The sequence below is a fragment of the Xiphophorus maculatus genome, chromosome 18 (genome assembly GCF_002775205.1).
Source record: "Xiphophorus maculatus strain JP 163 A chromosome 18, X_maculatus-5.0-male, whole genome shotgun sequence".
In the NCBI taxonomy this organism is placed as follows: Eukaryota; Metazoa; Chordata; class Actinopteri; order Cyprinodontiformes; family Poeciliidae; genus Xiphophorus; species Xiphophorus maculatus.
The window spans coordinates 21,538,411-21,562,774 of NC_036460.1; the positions used below are offsets into that span (position 1 = coordinate 21,538,411).

Consider the following 24,364-nt stretch of genomic DNA (forward strand, 5'->3'; position numbering starts at 1 on the left):
TTAGGTCATTATTGTGTGGGAGGTGTAGCTGTACCCTGTCCTGCAGGGAGTTATGGTCCTAAAGAAGGTCTGCAGAGACTGAAAGACTGTGCAATCTGCCCTGCCGGTACAGCTCTATCAAGCTCTCTAAATGTTTTTAACTCCAAAGATTTGGACAAATTCTGTGGGCTTTAAACTTTCTAATTGCAGTTTCTCAAGCCGAAAGAACTAAATGTTTTCCATCTCTAGAAATATTATCTTACCATACAGGCTGTGTCCTTTACAAAATGTTTTTCTAATCTATAAATACTTTTCTCAAGGGTTTTACTGTCTGGAAGGGAGCTCACAGAGACCCTCCTCCCAGTTCATGTGCCCACAGGGCTATTACTGTGAAGAGGGCACCGCCACCCCTCATGGGTCACCTTGTCCTGCTGGTACATCAGGGGAACAACTGGGTCACACAAGTAGGGCAGCCTGTAAAAGATGCAAAGAGGGACGCTTCTGTCCCGCAGGTTAGTCTTTGTTCTGATAAAACTCACTTCACTGGAGCAACAGATACTGAAATACAAATAAAACATGTCCCAGAAAGTAAATGTTTCTCACTTGAAGAAAACACACACACACACTCCCTTATCTGCCCCTCCCACACACAAAGGTAGTTAAAACGTTTCAACAACAGACATTGTGAACAGAGTTCATTTTTTAAAATACGCTGTACTTGTGAAAGACTTCCTCAAAGTTCAATGAGGTTTTTCCAAACGTTTTATGCTTCGTGTTTTACCTTAAACAGGATCTTCAGGTCCAGGTTTGCCCTGTGCTAGAGGAAGGTTCTGTCCAGCTGGCACAGTGGAGGAAGTGACTTGTCCATCAGGCACCTTCACCCCTCACCAAGGAGCCATAAGTGAGTTTTCAACATGGGCAGTTTCAGTCAGAAGTTCAGACACCATAAGCATGTCATGTTGATTTTGGACTGTATTTAAACTGTGCTTCTTCACAGTTCTGAAGTTATGCACACAGGCTCAAATATTTTCATATACACCTCATTTAATTGAGTAGTATGCTTTTTGAGGCCATCAATAAGATTGTGGCATTATTCTGATTTGATATTTAACCACTGTTATTAACAAGACTGAAATATTTAATTCAAATATGGAGATTTTATGTTATAAACCTTCCATTTCAAGGATGGTTAACAATTAAGAGCTGAGGTCAGGGCCTTTCATCAGGCTTAAGGTCAGCTGGTTTGTCCCCAAACCAATCTTAAGAAGTTTTTGGGATCAAAATATAATTTGTTTCAACTTTTTTAGACTCTGACCTCAATATCGTTAACAATCTGTGGACTATTTTAAAATGAGAGTAGCTACAATATTTAACCAAATTGATGGAGATTTTATGAAAGCTGGACAACAGCTGTGGTAATGGTACATCCTTTACCGTCCTGTGGGGGTGTATGAGAAGATTTCAGTCAGTTGTTCTGAACAACAATAGAAGAATATTTCACCCTGGAATAAAAATGGTTCACATCAAATCATTAAAAACTCCAAATTAATAAGGTATCCACACACATTAGTATTTGTAAACATCAGACCAGAATTGTTCATATATACATATACTTATTTTTGTTGAAAATTACATAAAGAAGTGACACGTTAGCAAACCTTTTGCTGTAAATTAAAAACTTCTTCCACTGTTGTTTGGTTTTTAGATGCCTATATTTTGCTTACATTTAATTTAATTCAATCTTTGATTTTATTTTCTAAAGTTTTGCAAACTATAATTGAATATTTTTACACTAGTCCAATCTTTTCATGAGGTGAAATGCTCAGTGATTGCATAAATTACTCAGTTGCTAAAGGTTCCCCTGAGAAACCACAATATCTAGATGGAAAACCGCAATGGACAGATGCCAAAGAGGGCAGAAAGAAACAAACTGATTAAAAAGAAAAAAGCTAATGAGAAAAAACACATAACTTAACATAACAAAGTAGGTTTATGTAACAGACCTACACTGACTTCAGTATTCTAACTTTTTCTTCCAGGTGTGAAGGACTGTCTTAAATGTCCACCTGGTTTCTACTGTCCTAAGGGGACCAGCGACCCGATGCCCTGTCCATCAGGGTCCTTCAACCCCTTAGAGGGGCAGGATGAGGTGACTGATTGCAGAGAATGCTACCCGGGGAAGGCCTGCACACAGATAGCTCTAAAGGCTCCAGATGTAGACTGCATGCCTGGGTAAGCAACCTGTTCAGAAACATGAAAATATTTAATCAAGAATGCTTCCGTATACTGATGGCTTTGGTACTTTAAGTATGGTGAGAAAGAGCAGTTTTAAGGGATTTGTCTTCATAGGTTCGTGTGTCCTCCTGGCTCATCAAAACCCAACGCACCAGCCAACGCCTGCCCTCCGGGAGCATTTAGCAATCGCATCAACCTTACTGATCGCTCACAGTGTCAGCTGTGCCCAGCACAATACGCCTGTCTGAGAGGTTACGTTTTCATGTTCAGCAGGTTCTTAAAAGGACTTGCATCAGGAAAAGCAAAGTCTTTTTTTATGCCTTACAAACATAGAATAGTGACATCTCATTCTAATTTACAGTCTGTTACAAAGTATTCATGCTGCTTGAAATTTTCTACTTTTGTTACAAATGTCAATATATTTTCTTTTGATTTGATGGGATACACATGCATTATAGTGAAGCATAAGAAATAGGATTTAAGCATTTTACTCATAAAAGTCATGGCATTCATTAAAGTACAGGCTCTTTAATTCTGGTACTCCTAAACAAAATTTATCTTTGAATTCAGCATAAATTGAGTTGTTCAATAAAGATCTCAGAGGTCTGTTAGGGAACATTAGTAAATAAACTATTATATGGAGAACAAGGCCTTAATCCAAATAAAAATCTTTGGTAAGACCTGTTTGAATTGACTATAATCCTATCAGTAAAGAAAAACAATTGGGCAAACAATTTTGAGTCTAATTTTGAAAAGTTGGCCAAGATTTTGCCAAAAGACTTGCAGCTGTGATTGCAGGATTTTTGTGAAACATTTTGACTAGGTATTGTAGACTACTTCACAGTTACGCATTATTTTGTGTTGTTTTAAAATATAAAACTGAAATTCAATTAAATTATATAGAATTTTGCCATGTGACAACATCTGAGAAAGTTTAAGGGGTACGAGGCACTGCAAACGCATCAACAGCAATATTTGAAGATTTAAGAATGGATTATTTATCTTTTCTGCAAAACATAAAATTTTTCTTATTACATTGGCGATTCTTATTTTTTCATTTCTGCTGTTTCAGGAACAGGTGGTATTCAAAGACCGCCACTTCTTTGTTTTGCTGGACATTATTGTCCCCCTGGAACGATGTTTCCGACACAGTACAAGTGTCCAGTGGGGACATGGAGCAGTCAAAGTGGACTGGAGGCTGAAGCAGAGTGCCAGCCGTGCCCTCGAGGTTGGTACTGCTTGGCTGGGTCTGCAGCGCCATCAGGTCGATGCAACTCTGGACACTACTGCCCTGAAGGTAAACAAGTACAAGTTGAAGGCACGGAAAGAAAAGTTTTTTGTTTTTTTTTTCTGTCTGACTCTGAAAGTTTTTAAGATTGTATGTAAATGACAAACTTGCAAATTGTCGTTTAAATATCTTTACAACATACTGCAAACATTTCACTCATGCTGTAGTCATGAGTCTTTCATTTGGATATAATTATGGGGATGTTGCTTTCTCAGGGACAGCATATGGCACCCAGTACCCTTGCCCTGCAGGCACCTACAGCATCCAAATGGGCAACAGATACAGGGAGGACTGCTTGACTTGTCCCGAAGGTTCATTCTGTCAGCTGGGAACCTCCAAACCCTCACCTTGCCCTCCGTGCGTAAACAGAACATCAGAAATAAGATATGTGCTTTTTGATAAGAGAATGAAGCAGGTGTTAAAACTGTGATTCGGTAACTATGTCTGCTCTGTCACTCTCAGCTCTTCATTTCGCCGCCTGAAAGGAGGGCGAAGGCTGGAGGACTGCTCCCCTTGCCCTGCTGGCTATTTTTGTCCCTACTCAGCCACTATCAACCCGAGAGTCTGCGGAGCTGGCAGCTACTCTGTAAGACCCCATTAAACACAAGCCAGTGTGACTGGGCAACTGACAGCACCAGTGGAAACCAGCGCTGGTGTAGTCCAATCACTCTGGAAACGGTTTTGATTGTCCTATTTTTAGATTACCGGTACATTTACCACCCACATGCAATCGCCTTATATTACTCACCTACTGTGTACATCTGTAAATGCCAGCAGGAGGGATAGTATAGTGCTTTTGATATATCATCTTTTTTTCCCTCCCAATTTGAGGCCTTCTTAATGTTCCAGCATTTTCCAGAGTCAAATATTTCTTTTTCGCAAGTTGCCAGTGTGCGTTTTGCTGTCTCCCACCTCCATGCCGGTTGATATCTTTAACTTCAACTCCCTGAATGTTTCTTCTCATTCTCTTGTGTGTAGGATGAGGGCTCTGTGGAGTGCTCTCCGTGCCTACAGGGGCATTACTGCAGTAACGAGACCACCAGCGAGGAGGCCATGCTGAGTGTCATGGTGTGCCCACCTGGTTTCCTCTGCTCTCAGGGTTTGGCCAGAGACCCTCAGAGATCAGCCACGCTCTGCCCTCAAGGTTTCTACTGTCCTGGAGGAGGCATTGTGAGTCTTGGAGTAGGGAAACAAATGACTGTAGTGAATATAAATAAAATAACACCACATTTTGAATTAATCTGCCTGCAAATTTAAATACGCAGGACCCAAACCCCATTCCATGCCCTAACGGGACGTACAGTACATCTCCTGGTCTGCGTGACGTATCTCAGTGTGTCCAGTGCCCCAAGGGGAAGTATTGTTACACCCAGCAGCCTCAGGAGCAGCCTATCACCAGGCCTGTAAGAAAAGAACTGAATTTAAGATGAAATGCCTTATTCACTTTACAAACTACTACACCGATGAGGGCAAATTTGTTGGCTTTACTGGCAAAGGTGTGTGAAATAAAAAAAATTAAAAAAATTTGATTGCAGAAGCATGATCTCAAGCAGAATTGAAAAATCCTTTAAAAAATGTGTTCTGAGACGGGGTGGGAAGAATTAAAAGTGAAGAAAAATTATTAACAAAGTCACCAATGGTACATGTGCTGGTAAACCAAACAATCCCTTTCAAGTAAAACATAAGTTTCTACATTTCTCTAATTAGTATTCACTGATATATAAAAGTGACACAGTGACCCATTTCCCTTAGCAGATGGAATAAAACAAGAAAACAGGTGTTTTGTGAAGATAACAGACATAAAGAAAAACCTCTACCTGTTGGAAAAGTACAGCAAAAAGAGGAGTTCTTGGGTCACTGATTCTCCATAGCAGCTGCCGTTTCCAAGGCTGTAAAGTTATGTAAAAAGATGTGTAGGGTGAGCTGAAGAGAAGAAAGCATTAGAGAGGATCCAGTACTCTGATCAGTTTAGAGCTGTGATGTTCAAACTTTTCGCCATACGGGGAAAAACATTTACTGAGAAAGTTTATATTTTTTTCTTTTTTATCTTGCCAATAATGATATGAAAGTACAATATCTTAATGAAACAATGTTGTCTGATAGGGGATCTGTATGATAGGGGAGCTTTTTTTGCCTTTCAAAAAAAGCTCTGCAATTTTGTAGTTTGCACCTTTCCAGAATTGTGGTAGTGGGCCAGACAGAATCCTTCTAGCAGCTGCAAACAGGCCAGGGGCCACCCTTTGGAAACCCATGATTTATGGAGATTGAGCATAGAGGAATAGTAACAGATACCCTCATTTTAATCAGCAAGTTCACATAAATTAAGTTTGGTTGGTAAATTTATCAGTGTGGAGTTATACCACTATGACAAAATATATATATTTTTCCTTAAAGTTGCAATAGGTATCCTTTATACAAATATGTGTTTATTTATTTATTTATTTTTACATATTTGTTAAAACTATTTGTATGTCCTGACTCATGACGGTAAAATATTAGATAGATGTGAAAAACATCAAGCTTCTCTGGCTCCCTCCAGTGGTCCTACTGCTATCTGCAGAAATGCACTGTGCTTGATCAGAAACAACCAATCAAAGTCAGGGGAGGGACTTAGCACTCTTGCTCTTGTATGCACTTCTCACACTCTGCCCCATAGTTCATTCTCCGTGTTTTAATGGCGGAGAAACAAGCTTACTTTACAGGAAAAAGTTTTCCGGCCATTGGAGCTTACTAGCCTGTGCATACACGGCAGGCTCCACTGTGGGAGAGTCAAATTTTCAAGGTTAACTTACAACACCCTAGTATTGCATCTTTGAGGTTTTTTGTACATTTTTACCAGCAATGCCAGCAAATGAATCAAGGTCTATAGTGACTTGTGCATGTATAAGGTTTTTAAAATCTTTATTTGTATTTCACTGTGAATGTTTTGTGTATATTCTTATACCAAAGACAGAGCCATGTCCTGATGGGCACTATTGCCCCCCAGGGACCGGCCACCCCTACACATACCCCTGTCAGGTTGGCAAGTTCAGGAACAACACGCATGGTCACACTGGAGAAGTCTGCGTTTTATGTCCATCTGGGCATTTCTGCAGCAAACTGGGAATGGATCTGCCTTTACTCTGCCCTCAGGTGGGACCTAAAGGGATCCACAATTAGTTGAACGAGTTGGCCTAAATATGTTGTAATTTTCCAATTAACTGAAATATTGCTGTTTCTAATACATCAAAACTCATAATTACTTTTAAAACAATTATATCTTTTGGCATATTTTTCCTCAATGGAGGTTGCCATTTTTTCACCTGCACAATGCATGCTGGGTTGATGACGCGTTTCAGCCCGTTCTGTAATGGAAGCTACACAATAAACACAGGAAGGCTAACTTTACCTGAGTTGTTGTTTATCATATTGCTTTTGACTGGTGCAAATTTAGACAATGCCACACTGTGTTGCTGTTGACTGTAAATAAAAAAAAATAAAAATAATGAGGTGAGTCTGCTTCGCTTCCCACATAAAAAAGCATACGTCACTTGCCCAGGAAGCATTGCACCATAAACAAACGTAAAAAATCTTAACAGCCTACAGTATTATTACTGTATTCTTTTTACATCTAAAATAAATATTTCTCAAATAAAGTCTATTGTTACAACTAATCATGGATCCCTTTAAAACAAATTCACTCGTTTCTCTTTAAAGGCAGAAATTGCAGATTCTTAAATTGCTCTCAGATTATATAAAAACGCAATCGACATAACATATCATTTCATTTATTGCTCATTTCAGGGGTCTTACTGTCCAGACGGCACCTCTGCTCCTAAGCCTTGTCCCGAGGGAACCTACAGCTCGCTCTCTGCTCTCAGAGAGCTCTCACAATGTGCCCCTTGTGGCGGTGGACAGTATTGCAGCGGTGTTGGACTGACAAAGCCTTCTGGAAGCTGCAAAGAACGTTTCTACTGCAGAGTGGGAGCTAAATCTGCAGTACGATTCTGTTATTGCTGTGAAAGAAGCAGCAGTGCCTAAATGTTTTACTTAACATATTAGGAAATCTTTTTTTTCAGAGTCAGTGGATTTTTGCTCCTTTTCACATGTAGTGTTCTGTTTATTTATGTCCAGACTCCAGCTGATGGACCAACGGGAGGTTTATGTCCCCCTGGAGGCTACTGTCCTCTGTCTTCAACCTCTCCCATCCCCTGTCCGTCTGGCACTTTCAGCAACAGCTCTGGCCTCAGCAGCCCTGAGGAGTGTGTTAGTTGTCCGCCTGGGTAATTCAACTCAAACTAAATTGCCATTTTTGAGAGCAAATACATTATTTCCATGTACAACCATATTCTCACTCTCCCTATCTCAGTTTTTATTGTTTAGGCTCCAACAATACCTCACCTTCAGGACGTTGTTTTCCTGGTTTCTACTGTACTGGGGGATCTTCATCACCAATTCAGAATGAAGTAGAAGAAGGCTTTTATTCCTTGGTAGGAGCAGCCAGGCCAGAGCCATGTCCTTTAGGCACTTTTCAGCCGGTAGGAAGTAATAAATACATTTAATCTGATGGTGCTAATTTGAAATTGCGACGCATATTTTAGCTAAAAAAAACAACTTCCCAGCGTCGAGGTGCAGGTTCCTGTGTGGCATGTCAGGGAGGCAGGCTGTGCAATCGAACAGGCTTGTCCCAGTCACCAGTCTGCCCCACAGGACACTACTGTTCTCCGGGCTCCTCTGCTGCACGGCCCTGTCCTTCGGTCAGTATCTTCATGTTTTTTCTCTTTGTGATGCTTCTGTCTCACTGCTTCGATGTTGCTTTTTATATACAGAAATATAATTTTTTATGAATTCATTGTTTGCCTGATAATTACAAATGCTACTGTGTGAATGAGTAGAGATGAGAACCATTAAAGCTCAAAACAGTCTCAGCTTACTTAGAGCATTAAGAAATCTGATCAGCATCAAACTTCCTACACATTTGCTACCTCTGCACTGCTGTCATCTCATGAAATAACACGTTTTTGGGCAGTCTAAAATGTACCATTGCGTTCATCAACTCTATGCTCTGTGCAATTGCCTAGTATACTGACATTCTGAATGCAGCTTGTGCAAATGATGGTGAATAATTCATTTTTTCCAGGGCACTTACTCTGACCAGCTAAGTGGTGAGGACGTGAAGCATTGTCGACCATGTGAAGCAGGTTCATTCTGCAGCAGAGCCGGCCTCTCCAAACCTCAGGGTCTCTGTGACCCGGGCCACTACTGCACTTCTGGAGCCACCACAAGCTCTCCTGTAAGTTCTGATAAAATATCCAAAACGATTCAGATGTACGCTTTTAAATCAAATCATATGCATCGACTTGGAAAAGTGTTCCATAACAGAAATTCAGCTATTCTGTGAAGACATCAGAGGTTTCATTGAGAACATTAGTGAACAAACAGCATCATCAAGACTTTTTTTGATTTAAAGCAGAGTTAAATTAAGAACCAATATCTAAAACTTTAAGTTCTTCTTTAAGTTGTTTAATCCATGATCCAAAAATTGTAACTACAAATACATCAACATAAGGCTGTCTATTTAAGATGGCAGGAGGAAACAGTCAAAGAAGCAGCAAAACACCTATGGTTTGCTCTAGAAGAACTGTACAGATCGTGGCTCTGGAAGAATCATTTCTGAACATGATGAGTATTGAGTGAAAGCACAAGAAACCCTGTTTGTAGTTTTCTACAAAATATATAGCAGACACAAATCAATACAGCGCCAGCCATAAAGAAGTGGTTCAGATGATTTAATCCAAAGTATCAGAGGGGATGAATTCACTTGCTTCACTTATTTTTAGCAGTTAAAAATTGTGAAAACCATGTGTTGTCTTTCTCCCCCTTTACAAATACATCCTACACTGTGTTAGCTTATCATGTAGAAATCCTGATATTCCTGACTGTGGTTTTTTGGAGTATGATCACGTTTACAAGGCATTGTACATTTACCCAAAGAATATGCTTCAAACATTTTGGTGTCTTGAGTTGTACCTGCTCTTTCCTTCATGTGGGTAAAATGTTTGACAAGCTGTCTGCCAGGTGCTTGTTTGTGCTTATAAATCAGTTTTGCTCTAGTCAGGCAATTTGTCAGCATGGTGCCACGTAGAAATGTCCTGATTTTGTTTTTTAATGAATCAAGCTGCACACGACTTTCACTTTTAAGCACACTTTTACGCAGTTATTTTCATGCCATTAGCATGAATACAAACCCAGAGGAATATTTTGTTCCTTTCTATCTGTTAAATAAATAACTGCAGATCTTCATTTGGAAAAGCCGTAGATGGTGCGTAGGAAATGAGTGACAGGCACCAGCCTCAACTGCCCACATGTCTTACTTTAAAGAACATTTGAGATGAAGCCAACGTCATGTTTTTGACATCCAAGATTATTTAGCTAAACAAAATGTTTGACACCCTGAGGAGGACACCTAGTATTCTTCAGTTTTGTTTGCTGCAAATTAGGAGAGAAATTAAGATTATTTGAGAAGTAGACTGATAGTTGTCTTAATTCCTACAGGTATCTGTTGCTACCGGTGACGTGTGTCCTTCAGGATACTTCTGTCTGCAGGGGACAAAGTTCCCACAGCAACATCCCTGTCCTGTGGGGACCTGGAGTATCTCAGTAGGAGGCCAGAACCTGTCCTCCTGTTGGGCCTGCCCACCCGGATTCTACTGCAACAACACTGGACTCAGTCAGCCTTCAGGATTATGCGACACAGGTGTTTCTTTGTCGATCACTGATGTGTCCAATTCCAAAAAGAGTACAATGTTATAAAAATGAAAGATGCATCAATTACGAATTATTTTGATCAGTTTTGTTATAATTTTTGGTGTTATGTTGCTTTATCTAATTTATAGGTTATTACTGTTCAGGAGGCGCAAAGTTTTCAAAACCATCTGATGGTTTAACCGGGGACATTTGTCCAGTTGGACACTATTGTCCCCTAGGGTCAACTTTTCCGATCCCTTGCCCTGATGGGACTTACTCAAACAGTACAGGTATAACACACATTCTTGAAAAAGCAGCTTAGTGGGTGTCAAAGACGTACACAAAAATGTACATCTCTTTGTCTTCTTGACTAAAGGGGCAGAAATGTGTGATGAGTGTCCATCGGGGACATACTGTCTTTCTGGAGAGGGCGTCCAGCCATGTCCAGTGGGTCACTACTGTCTTGGTGGGGGAGTGGAAGGCATCTTGCCTTGCCCTCCTGGCACATACAGCCCTCAGTTTGGTCTTCGTCAGGTGGAGCAGTGCCTCATTTGTCCAGCAGGTGGGAGTGTTGTTACATCATTTTTAGCACTCATTGGTATTCTGCACATAAGAAGTGCTGCTGAAATGTATTTTAATTTATTAAGCTGTAATTTATTTACTGGATGGATTGAAACTAATTGATAAAAATTAAAGGCAATAATTCAAAGTTTAATTGTATTTAATGAACTAAATGAGAAATATATTATGATGTGAAGAGGGTTTGTTATGGACTTCATGCATTACAGCAACTTCATCAATGGTTTCTGCAGGTTTCTTTTGTGATGACTGGGGTCTGTTTGAACCTACTGGACTCTGTCAGTCTGGGTACTACTGCATAGCAGGTATAATGCATGCCTCAAAAAAGTATTCAACCACAATCTGATAGGATTGTGTATTGGAATATTATGTTAAATGGAAAGAATAAATACAAATCTGGAAAGTGTGGCCTGCATTTATTTTAATCCTTCCCCGTTTACCCATCTGTTTTTACAAAACAGCTCAAGCTCAGTTATACTGGATGGACAGAGTGATTTTGATCACATATTTCTCCCCCAGAATTCCAACATAGTACAATAAAACTTTTGGTTACAAAATGTGAAATGCCTCAGCAGTATGACAGCATAGCTAGAATCACATGCTCACTATTATTTATTACTCAAACTAAAAGGCCTGTTGCTGTACAAGCACTGTTATGACAAAGTGGAACCAATGAGTGCACCTCACTAAAATGCTCGTCTTTGCAAGGTGTGAACTTTGAGAATCCTGATGGGAACTTCAGCACAGGAATCGGAGGAGCATGTCCGCAGGGAAGCTATTGTCCCGAGGGCACCAGTCTTCCTCTGCCCTGTCCACCTGGGACTTACTCTGACAGGTTTCATTGACCTAAATAGTAAAATCCATTTTTTAAACCAACTTTAGATAGTTTACACTGATGGTCTTGACATTTCCTCCGCTTGCAGACTTTATCTGACAGAAGCCTCTGGTTGCAGTCCATGTCCAGCAGGTCAGTACTGTGGCACCACAGGACTCACTCGTCCATCTGGTCTGTGTCAGGCAGGATCCTATTGTCCAGGTGGAGACACAGCAAGCACAGGTAGGAAGTAGGAATACTGATGTATCTGAGTTTTTTTTATGTCTCCTTGTCTGAGCAGTGAGGAAAAAGGTGTCTTTATCACCTTTGAGCTTGGAAACATGATGGATTAAAATGATACATTTTGGATTAAATCAATCATTAGAATAGAAATATCTTAAATTACCATCATTTAGGAGAGAAACAATGGCTGGCAAATACACGAAACTCAAAAGTGTGAGGGTGATTGGAATCTTGCAACTACAACCAGGTTCATCACATTAAAGGCTTGAAGCAGTGATCATTTCAGCATAATTTAATTTTCCTCTTCAGGCTCTGAAGGAGGACTTTGTCCATCAAGTCATTATTGCCCTGAGGGAAGCTTCAGCCCAGTGGCCTGCTCAGCTGGTACCTACAGCAACCTCACAGGTCAGGCGGCGTGTTCCCGCTGCCCGGCAGGATATTACTGCCCAGAAAAGACTGACAACTTCACCAAGTTCCCCTGTCCCCCTGGGTTCTACTGTCCTGATGGTACTGTCATCCAAAAGGCTATCAGTCATATACATTTTGAGAAACGGCCGGAATAGCAGGCGGAGATATTTTAAGCACTTCTGCTTAGTTTTTTATTCAGTAAACCTCCCTCCTCAGCTTTGTTGCTTTGTAAATATCTGAATGAAATTAATGTTTTTTTTTATTTTTATTTATTTTTTTGCTGAATATACAGGAACTAAGCATGCCACCCAGTTTCCTTGTCCTCGTGGATACTACAACCCAGAGCCCATGACTCAGAGTCTGGACAGCTGCCTGCCTTGTCCTCCAGGACACTACTGTGAGAAGGAGCGGCTGACCAAAGTGTCTGGAAAATGCAAGGCTGGTGAGTAATGGTGTCTTTGTTCATTTCTTCTGAGCGCACAGTCACAGTCACGCAGCCTAGTTTCCCAGTGTCAGGACGTTGTCCTCTGTGCCAGCCTGTTTTGGCTTCAGGGCCAGGCAAACCTGTCCGAAGCAGCCTTTAAGACTTTGAAGAAGAGAACAAAGGCTGCGCACGAAGCATGAAACATCACAACCCAACAGAGGCAGCGTCTCAGCTGCAACAAAAGCTTTTGAATAATTTTTCACATATCATTTATTCATGCACAAAGATGCACAGGAGAATCCTCAGTCATATACTACCCACATCTCTAAGGTTGGAACTAGAAGTACACCTGTCTGGTTTATTAAGTCATCTCCTTTCTCAGCAGTGGCAGTGTCTCATCCTTCTCACCTTGGCCTGTGTTGCTTCCTTTCCTGCAACATTGGATTTCATGTTTTAGCTCACGCTGAGAAAGTCGTCACATGATGCCTGATTTGTGTCATTTTGTGCTTTTTGTTCCTCTCAGGTTGGTTCTGTGTGTCAGCAGCGTGGAACTCTCAGCCCTTTGACCTTGATAATTACACAAATGCCAACTGCCTGTGCCCAGCTACATCCACAGGGGGGCGCTGTCAAGTTGGCTTTTACTGTCCTCTGGGCAGCTCTGAGCCTATACTTTGTCCTCCGGGAGCCTTCTGCAATAAATCAGGTATTTAGATTCTAAAAACCACAACAGCTATTAATCTTTGTGGGGACTGACTGATTTCTAATACATTTCTGTCTCTTTATGCTTTGAAAAAGTATTCCTACCACTTCAAATCTTTTCACAACTTGCCATTTTGTAGTCTCAGACTTTAGGGCATTTTAATGGAGTAAAAAGATTGGGATCCCTATCCTACTGAAAAGTGAACCTTGACCCTATTCTCAAGGCTTTTGCAGCCTGTTAAAGGTTTCCTTTCAGTTTTTGATGATTTTTAGCTTTGTTGATCTTCCCATCATCATAAAGCATCATTCTACACCTTGATGCCTCCACCATTGGTTATTGTAGGGATGGTATTTGCAGGGCGATTAGTAGACATGGCGTGTTGCTTTCTTCCCTCCCTGATCCTCTACCTTCTGTTGAATGTCTAAGCAATTTCCTGACTATCTAATATTCTGCTAAAGCTTGCTTATGTTGTATGATTTTATGATTGAAAGTGCACTTAAAACCGCTTACTACTTGACAAAGACCATTTTGTAAAAGGGAGTATTAATCTCAACTGGGGTTTTCTGGTGAGAATAAAAGTTTTAAATAAAATAAACTTTTTTGTGATGTGCACAAATGTCATGTAAACAGATTATTCCACAAGAAAACTTTTACAGTTTTGGTTCTTCAGGGAGAATCTGAAAACCTACAAGCTACCATGTGCTTCCATAAACTGTCTACTACACTTTCTCTTTCAGCATTTGTTAGCATAGTATTTGCTGCACTATTGTATCCTCCTTTGTAAATTACTTTGGATTAAAGCTCCTCAGCTCAGCTCCTTTAAAGTTCTGTGACACCTGGGAGGATTATCTGATTAATGTTGTCTCTGCTGGGTCTGTCAGTATACCTGAGAGCCAATATCTTGGTAGGTTTGCAGATGCGGAGTGGAGAAGTGCACCGTAAGATTTTTCACCTCTGACGCCTTAACACGACAGCTCTATTTATATGGCCAGACTGTCTTTTCCAACTAGTCAATTTGTTTCTCTGGAACTTACAACACACTCATATCACATTAAAAATCTTGGTTTTAACAGTAAAATGTGGATTTATGACAAATGCAGTAATTATTTCACTGTGTGATACAGTTTTAAATAAATCTAGCTGCAGTGGTATGTTGTCACCTCTTGACCAACACCCTGCTCTCTAATTTTGTAAGGAAAATCTTGCGGCATTCTTCCTTGGTATCAGACTCCGGCTGTTCAGTAGTGCAAGACTTCCTTTGTTGTTATTATTCATTTCAAAGAGCTTTCCAGTGGTGGCAGCTCTGGACCTCAGGATTGACAGTTTTTCACATATCTCCAACAAAGTTACATCTTAAAGCTTTAACACATTAGCAAACTGCATATCTCCCCTTGCCTGCCTCATGCTTTCTGCTTTAAGCTCTTTGTTTTCATCGAGCAGAGCAGCCATTCACACAAGTTTGTGCATAAAAATCTCTTTCAGAGTTGTAGCTTTTCTGTAACTTTATTTTATTGAAAGACTTTTATAAATAGACCAATAATTAAAAAGGAATATTTTACTATTTTTTTTGTAATGTTTTTATGGAGTTTAATACATCCGTTTTTTTCCAGAAGTTGTACTTTATACCTCTACCTGCAGACCTGTGTTGTTTAGGAATATGAGCATAATGTGGAGCTGCCATTTTTATTCAAGCAAAGTTTTCTGACTTGGCATTGCATGGGTGCCTGAATTTGTTGCTCCAGAACATAAATAAATCAGTTTCAGTGATGCCTTCATGGCTGTGGCATTAGGCCATGCCCTGTGCACAAATGCATCAACATGCATCATTGATTCTTGAGCAGAGTGCTGATAAGAAGTTTAATGACCCCCCCTCACACTCTGGGCTACAAAACATGCCTCTAAGCAATGGCTTACATTTTGATAGATCAGATTTCTTGATAGTTTCTCACTTCATCTTATTCCAGCTAAAATGAGAAAGTGAGAAAGAGGTGGCAGCAGTGATGAATCTTTGTCATAAGTATTTATTTTAATGGATGGTTTTCACTGATTAAGCATCTTGCTTTTCACGTAATTAGTTAGTTAACTCATTTTTACATTAAAGACAAACACGTAATGATCAGAGATTAGAGATATGCTGACACTGAGACCCAATATGGTACTTTATGAAAGTTCATTAAAGTATATGGTTGAAACCTTAATAACTTCAGAGGAAAGTAAGACAACACTGCATTCAAGCAGTATTTCATCGTCTACATTGATGTTTTGATCATGCACTTCTTACTCAATCACTGACAATCCAGTTATTGTGGTTTCTGACTTGTCCTAATTGGAGCTCCTAACTGACTTGTCCTAATTGGAGCTCCTGTGTTAAAATGCTGCTCCAACAGAGTGCTAACTAGACCCAGAGTTCTTGAACTGTCTTACTTGGGTAATGGTACTCAAGTCGTATTCCTGTAGTTGTATCCAAGAAATTGTAAAATCTACTTTTTACATGTAAATACAGTGATAAATAACGGCCAAAATGAGTTGTTGTTGAAGTAGGCAGTTTTTGTCTTGACACAGAAACTATAAAGAGAGCTTTGTTGTATAAGCAGACAACAACAATACAAGTGCTGGGTTTTTTATCTACCTCTGAAATTAGAATGTGCATCTAGCAATGATGCTAGACTAAACTTAACCAACATCCATTTGCAAATTGCAAAAACAGGAGGATGTACTAATTGCCCGGTGACAAGCCAACCACTGCAATACTGGCTAATAGCAGTGTATTTTTTGTGTGTTATGTATTTAAGCACAAACTGAACATGTTCACATGTACACTTTATATAGTACCATGTGTGAAAATGATTTAATGATAAGATGTGAAGGTTAGGACTAGTGAAAAACTTTTAATTTTACCTTTTGCATTTTAACCTCAGGGGATCTCCTGTCTAATTTAGGAAATTTAAAACTCTAGTTCTGCATAAAACTTGAATGCACAATTAAACCGCATAATTCAGAACTTGCAGCATCGGTGGTTAAAACAACAATTCTTCAGACATTTGTTGTCGTTTAAGAAAAGCCCCAACACACTGACATTTTCAAGTCACGTTAAGTTACCATTTTAAAGGTGCAGTAGTTAAAAATACGGTTTTTGGATGACGGAATAATGAGTCAGACAATTTGTGAAAAATTTGACTTTATCTGTCTCCTGTCTGTGGCCTTACTGCCATCTGCAGAAATACACCACTCCTGGTCAGAAATAATCAATCAAGCAAGAAAAATGTTTTAGCACTGTCAATCACGCTCACTTTAAGGTGTCTGTCAAGATAGTTGCACTTACTTAGTGTTTAATAACTGATACTAGGTATGAAAAATAGGAAAACCATTAAACTGACAACACATCCCACGTGGGCAGTTCTATACTTGCTTCTAAACATGTATCTCACTTTACACCTAGGCTTATAGCTACAGTCCTTATTAAACCAAAATCTCTTTTCAGCAAAAACTGTTTGCTAAAGCATCATACTAACACTAGCAGGCTTAATCTTTGTATTAATATGACCTATTGATTAGGATTGGAACATATTTCAGTTTTGCTAATTTTTTAAAACTAAGTTGTGGTCTCCCACTTGAAAAGAGCAGTGTCCTTGTTGTTTTTCATTTTACAAATAAAAAAAAAATCCTGCCACCAAACCTTTAAATGAGCAATTAATTGTAGACCACATCATTCCATTAATTTTGTTTTTATTGCCGGTATTTAAAAAAAAGCTGAAAATTTCTGTTTGGTTTGAAAATCTCTGTTTTTAATTGCGTCATTTCAAAATGAGCTGCTTGCATTAAGTCAAAAATAACAATGTTTTCATGTTATCCAAAAAGGTTTAGCTTTGCCAGTGGGGCCGTGCTCTCCTGGGTATTACTGTGTTCAAGGAGCCACTGAGAGCAGACCAACCGATGGGAAAACCGGCAACATCTGCCCTCCTGGGACATACTGCGGTGAGACCCACATAAGCAAGCTAAAAACTATGTGAAGTGAAAGTGCACTAGTAGGAAAATAGATAACAGGAGATACATTTAACGAGGTGTTGAACAAGGACAATGATACATTTGTATTGCAACAACCATTCCAAATAGTAATGGACCACCCAGGCCAGAAAGATAACACTTTCTTTTTATTGATAAAAATCAGTGTTACATTACTAAATGGGGAGTGCAACCTGGGTGGACACAGTGAAATACATAACTTTTATAAATTGTTCTTTGTAGCCAAATAGAACAGAGAGCAATAGGGTACTTCTGAGGTATTGTTTTTTTTTGTTATTATTTTTATCTTGACTTTATCTTTCCACTTTCACTTCTCGAAAGAGAAAGTGGAAAATAAATTGGATGGGCTGTAGACCTGAAACAATCTAACAGATTTGGGTAGATAAAACTCTTAAATTACCTGTCTGTATCTGTGTGACTCAGTTTATTTCATTGTGTGTTAGCTTGTTAATAAAATGCCAAAGCACATGGAGTTTTGCCCATACATTCAGCCAAGTTTATTTAGCTATAAATGATCTGCCCCTTTTCATTACCCTGCAGTGGCAATTGATGTGCAAATAAGATGAATGAATAGAAGAATGACTGATGACTTTTTGACCTCTTTCTTTGTCTAGGGGAAGGATCAGGACAGCCAGAGTTGTGTCCACCTGGAAGCTTCTCCTCTCTGTCTGGTCTGACTAATGAGGCTAGCTGTCAGCCATGTACGGCCGGATTCTACTGTGGAGAAGCGGGACTTAGGACTCCTACTGGATCTTGCAGCCAAGGTCAATCCACACTCTGTTTCATGAGCTTGTTTGTAAAAAAAAAAAAGAGTTTGCTATCTGGTTTTTTTTGTTAAAACTTTCATGTTTTACTTTTATATTTTGACTGTGCTCTATTTAACACTTTAGGATATTGGTGTCCTCCTGGTCAGAGTGTTGCAACAGCTCTGCCGTGTCCTTCTGGTCATTTCTGCTTAGAGGGTAGTTTAGCTCCAGAGCCCTGTCCATCAGGAACATACCAGGATAGAGACAAACAGGGATCATGCATGATCTGTGATGCTGGTGAGCGGGACTAAAACTCTTTTTAATCTCAACAAGTTTTATGAATGATTTTGTTAGGATCGTGAGTTGTTTTGGCTATTTAATTCTGGTGTTGGTCTCTTTCTTTGATTAAATCAGTCTTGTTTATGTTTTACTTTAATCCTTTCTGAGTGATTATAATTAATTAGGTTCATTTCTTGTGCGTAGTTATTCTTTATTACTCTAGTTTTAGTTCTGTTTCTTAACTCTAGTTATTCTTTATTATTAGATTCATTTCCTAGTCCCTTGTATACTCTCACTCAATCCCCTGTGCCATTTTCTTTCAATCTGCTCAGCTTGCCTGCTGCTCTCTCCCTTCACCCCTGCAACCCGTTAGCTCATCATTGCAGGTCTTTTATTCCAGCATTCACCCTCACAGTATTTAAACCCTTCTTTTGCTCACACTCCTTGCTGGTCGTTCCTGTTACACCCTGTTATTCTCCCCGTTTCTTCCCCGTGTCCCTTGGATTTATGGTTTTTGTTCTGCTTTGGCTCCTTGTGCCCCCTGTGAGTTTTCGTTTTTTAATCTTTCATTAATGCTTTCTACATGATCCATGCTCCCAACTCCTGTCTGCATTTTGGTCCATCCTCAAACTCACACGTCATGACAGAAAGAAAGAAACTAAGGAACACAAAATAGTCAAACTAGAATTAAATAATCAAAACACCAATACAACCCAAGAGCTTAACAGTTTTGCCATTTAGCCATTTATCGCTGTTGTCCAACTAAAATGACAACTTTCAAAGGTCTAAAAATGTCTTTGTGAAATCAGATTTTTTATAATAATGCGAGTTTGAATAGATTGTATGCAGTACAGAAAAATGACAGGCAGTGGTACAAACATCTCCACTTTTGATCTGTACTGGCAATTAATTTAAAAATAAGCATTTCTCCTCTTTCAAGGGTACTACTGTGACTTGAGACTGGGTCCTGTCAATGCCTCCTCTCCCAGGCCCTGCCCTAAAGGGCATTACTGCCCTGCAGGTACAGCCCTAGCCAACCAATACCCCTGCCCCATTGGCTCCTTCAACCCAAGTGAGCGAACAAGCAGCCCAGCTGGGTGTGTCCCCTGTCCTGCTGGACTCTACTGTCCTTCCGTTGGACTGTTGGAGCCGACAGGTGAGGTGGACACAGATGTCCTGGCAACAATCCAGCTACCACTGTTTAGATTTATTATGTGTAAACCCTTTATATGATCTGGTGCATTTTAATTTTACCAACAAACTTTCCACAGCAACAGTTCAACAGTTCCACAGTTGAACTGTTGGATTAAAAGTAACACAATTTGTGTGATTTACTTGTTAAAAGAGGTTTCTAATCTTTAGAGGGCTGTATGTATGTATTGAATAAAATTACTGAAAAGATCTGTTATGTTCTTTCATCCATAGGACCTTGTCATGCTGGATATTTCTGCAAGCTTGGGGCATCTTCTCCTTCCCCTCAGGATGGATTCTCAGGCTCCTTATGCCCACCTGGTCACTTTTGCCCCTCAGGTTATTTGCCAGCCTCTTCTCAATCAGCTTGTAGCTGTTTATGCACTGCACATTGTTAAAGCGTTGTTGTTGTTTTTTAATATAATGCATATAAACATCCGTATGATAAAAGCGCAATGTACACAAATTAATAGAGGAGGACATTATTACCCTTTTGGCCCATTACACTATATGGCTGTAATGTATTATTCATGCTAATTACCATTTGGAGGCCATTAACAAGTTCTGACAACACGCATCTTTCGGCTTCTGCTTTCCTGATGTCTTTGAAATAATTCCAACACATGCCCTCTTTCACTTGGCTGACCCATCTCTTAGAAATGCTGCTGCAGGGCAAACCGATTTGTTGTGAGTAAGCCAACGCTGCACCCAACACTCGTTCCTTCATAGGAGTGTCTCACTTGTACACTTGCTCTTATAGTTTGATCATACTGTGCGAAACATTGCCACGCCATATAGTTTTGCCAAACAATGTGCATGCATAATTTCAACATTATTTTATTTTATTTTTTGTTCAAACTCCTGTTTAATGCAGTTTTTCTTATTGTTGTCTTTACAGGCACCGGAGCCCCCAAAGCCTGCCCTGTGGGAAGTTTGTCAAACAGCTCAGGCTTGCATAGACCAGATGATTGTAAAGCTTGTTTGGGGGGATTTTACTGTGACTCTGCTGGCCTCACTAAGCCCAGCGGGTTCTGCAGTAAAGGGTACATCCATTCTGTGTTTTGTTTTTATTTTGTTTGAGTCAAAGTCATTCAAGCCATCTCGTAATCAAACCGATTTTGTTTTGCTGCGTTTCTTATGCAGATATTACTGCATAGAGGGTGCTGTCACATCAACCCCCAGTGATGGGATTTCAGGAGGACCCTGTCCTGAGGGTCACTACTGCCCCGAGGGAAGTGTTGAACCTTTGCCTTGCAATCCAGGGACCTATGTGGCTGTAACACATGCGATTCAGTGTGAGCTTTGTCTCCCAGGCTGGTTTTGTGTGTCTGGCTCTCTGTACCTCTGTCCTGAAGGTTTGTTGTTTGTTCTTTTGTTTGCTTATTTTTCATAAACGTAATTGAAAAAAAAAAATTCTTATCCATTAAATTATACTACGATATTTTTGCCAAAAGCAGACACAAAAAAGCATAGAAATGTATCCAAATATTTTTTATCTTTTCATATTTCTCCATTTCCATGATTTCTGTTTTTGTCCTATAGGATTTTATTGTCCTGAAGGGACTGGATTTGCCTTGAGAAGCTGTCCAGAAGGAACCTACGGTCCAGAACCTGGCTATTGGTCTGTCTCCCAGTGCAGACAATGCGACGGAGGCCATTACTGTTCTTCCAGAAATGCCACAGCTGTCACCGGACCGTGCCAGGAAGGATATTACTGTTCACATGGAAACGTCTCTCCACAGCCTCTCTCACAGGCTGCAGGTAAGTAAATGTCTTTACACAAATGCTCTGCTAAATCACACATTTACTGTAACTGATCCTAGATGTTGCTTTGCTAATGTCTTTGTCAATTTGGTAGTAATTATCTATTAGTGCTCTGTTTGAGACATGTCTCTCGCCAGAAGGAGGACCTTGTCCTGTTGGACACTACTGTCCCCAGGCCACCATCCATCCTCAGCCCTGTCCACCTGGAACATTCTCCAACATCACCAAAGTGGCCTCCAAGGTTACGTTCACTCTGCATGTGATTCTCTTGTCCTCTTCACACTGACAAAACTTTCTTTACTTTTACAAAAACTAAGAGGCACAGAGACAAAAAGTAAAAGTTTTAGACACAAATTAAAACATAGTAATGGCAGCATCATACTATGTGAAAACCTTTCTTTAGCTTTTCTTCAGCTTTTACTTAACAGCACACAAAGTTTTTATTCCACTTTCTAACTATTTACAACCTTATTATGTTTATTATAACATAAAGCCTCAATAAAATACATTAAAGCTGCTGGTGCTATGAGTGTAAGCGTTATGAATACTTTCTCAGTGCATTGTATAAAGTTATCAGAAAAGTTACTCCCAGAGTTTTGGTCTGAACTAAAACAGGCTCTTTATCTTCTTATAGGAAGATTGTCAGCCATGTTTCCCAGGTTACTACTGTGACTCAGCAGGGCTCTCGGCACCTTCAGGAAAATGCTGGGAAGGTTTCTTCTGTGTGGAGGGTGCAGATCGTCCTGACCCTCCTCTTAAGGACAATCATGCAGGGCCATGCCCAAAAGGTGCTCAAGCACTCTTGAGATATCGACTTTAGTGTCTTCTTTAAAAAAAAATTGTGGCTAACAGATTATCCTGGGGAGCAAATGAGCTACTGGGGGAATAATACAAATGTGGTCATAATTAGGTCAGGTATTTATTGTTGCTCAAGAAGTCAACCTCAACACAAAACTATGTTCTTAAGACATTTAACAAGCAGTACATACAGGGATTTTTAAACAAGCGATTATGTTTTTCATTTACATAACCTGAAAGCAAGCTCAGCATACAAGTTAACAACAGCCTCTTTCAAGCTAAGCACACCAAACAGAAGCAGCTGCTCTGATGGGATCAGTAACCAAACCCTGATCCTTGTGGATTGTGTGTGTCTCTGTTTCATGGCACTTGTCTGCACAAGCAGGTTATTACTGTTCAGAGGGCTCTGCAGCTCCTCAGCGCTGTCCCCGGGGAACCATCAGCACAGAAGACGGCCAAGCCAGCTGCAGTGTCTGTCCCCAGGGGTATGCTTGCTTATCAAGACTCACAGGGTCTCCATGAACTGTAAGCTGACACAGATTTTCACAGGCATACACAGCAGAAGGTGCAGGACCTGTAAATATTCCTACGGCATGTATAAGGAATCTGCTTCTGATGTTTTTGAATGCAAGTCATTTGTAGTTTAGTTTTGTTTTTCTTAGTTCTGCGTAATTTACAGGAGCACAGGACCATCATCAATCATTGCATTCAACAGAAGCCAAAAACTAAATTATTATTTTTCCTGTTTTGCCTCGACAGATTTTATTGCCCTGGCAAAAGTAACACTTCTCTGCTGGGGAGTTTTGAGTGTCCGCCGGGTCATTACTGCCCGACCGGAACCTGGTCCAAATACCAGTTCCCGTGTCCAGCTGGAAGTTTCAATCCTCGCACTCGGATGACAAAACCCCTGGACTGCCTGCCATGCCCTCCAGGTCACACATCATTTACTGCTAATGATTAATTAAAGATTCAGCAGTTGACACAGGGTTATGTTTTTGTTAATGATCATTGCTGTAATTAAAAACTCTGTTGCTAAAATAATCCACTTCAGAGTGGGTTGTCAAAATGTCTAGATTTATGTATTTTAGTGTAGGTTCACAAATTTTACAACACTTTTTATTTTTCCAGCGGCATAGAGATGATATCTTGGCTTTTCTTATTTTTTCTTCCAACAGGCTCATTCTGTGCGATTCCTGGCAAAGATGTCGCATCCGGCCTGTGTGATGCAGGTTACTACTGTGTCTCTGGTGCTCGGTCGCCCACACCGGAGGATGGAGGGGTGACGGGTGATAGATGTCCTGAAGGACATTACTGCACTCAGGGCTCCTCGGCACCACTTCCCTGTCCTGCAGGGCATTACAGCAACAAGAGCAGAAACAATCATATCTCCGACTGCCTACCTTGTCCTCCAGGTTGGAACTAATTTGAATTATTTGGCAGTAATCCTAAGAAACTGCACCAGTGACTGCCTAACAAATGTTTCTGTTTTGTAGGTTTTCTGTGTGTCAGCAGAGGGCTCTCTTTTCCTCCTCATGTCTGTGCAGCAGGTTATTACTGTCCAGGCACAGAAAACGGCAACCTGCAGAACTCTATAACTTGCTCACCAGGAAGCAAGTGCCCACCTGGATCTGGTAGACAGGTGCCCTGCTTGCCTGGGACATATCAGAATTTGCCAGGTCAGGTGAGGAGGACAAAAATGTTTTGTTTTTTTTGCTATATTTCAGAATGAAATACAACTTAGTAGCATGTGTTAAATAATCTAAAGCCCAAATAATCCTAATAAGTATATTGAGTGGATGTACATTCAGTTTTCTTCTATGTTACGTCTTTACAGGCTGACTGCATTGAATGTCCTGCAGGATTTTTTTGTCCTGGCTTGGTCAGCGCAGATGTTGACCAAGTGACTGGAACTTCCACTCCTGTGCCTTGTCCTAAAGGACATTACTGCCCACCTGGTGAGCTACGGTACATCGGATATAATGACACATTCATGACAAATGTACAGCCTCATTGCATTATAACGTCACCGATAAATGTGACACAGGTTGTGTTGCATTCGACCTCGGAGAGATTGCTTGTCTGACTACCGCCGAGTGCTCTGCTGAACTTGTTCTATTTGCACTCCTGAATGAATGACTGTAGCGCTAAACTGCTTTCCAAATATGCA

At 40.3% G+C, this 24,364-nt stretch overlaps 1 protein-coding gene across 1 annotated transcript in view; it reads left to right on the forward strand.

Moving 5' to 3' along the window:
• Positions 1-20,294: 20,294 nt before the first annotated feature.
• The window catches only part of LOC111612029 (zonadhesin-like), a 45,835-nt gene continuing 41,765 nt past the window's right edge, over positions 20,295-24,364 (forward strand). The window contains exons 1-11 of the mRNA XM_023351710.1: positions 20,295-20,322; positions 20,534-20,678; positions 20,779-20,930; positions 21,218-21,396; positions 21,575-21,640; positions 22,034-22,187; positions 22,583-22,682; positions 22,957-23,129; positions 23,373-23,609; positions 23,691-23,878; positions 24,032-24,152. Of these exons, the coding sequence (XP_023207478.1) occupies positions 20,295-20,322; positions 20,534-20,678; positions 20,779-20,930; positions 21,218-21,396; positions 21,575-21,640; positions 22,034-22,187; positions 22,583-22,682; positions 22,957-23,129; positions 23,373-23,609; positions 23,691-23,878; positions 24,032-24,152 (1,543 nt within the window). The remainder of the gene's footprint in view (positions 20,323-20,533; positions 20,679-20,778; positions 20,931-21,217; positions 21,397-21,574; positions 21,641-22,033; positions 22,188-22,582; positions 22,683-22,956; positions 23,130-23,372; positions 23,610-23,690; positions 23,879-24,031; positions 24,153-24,364) is intronic.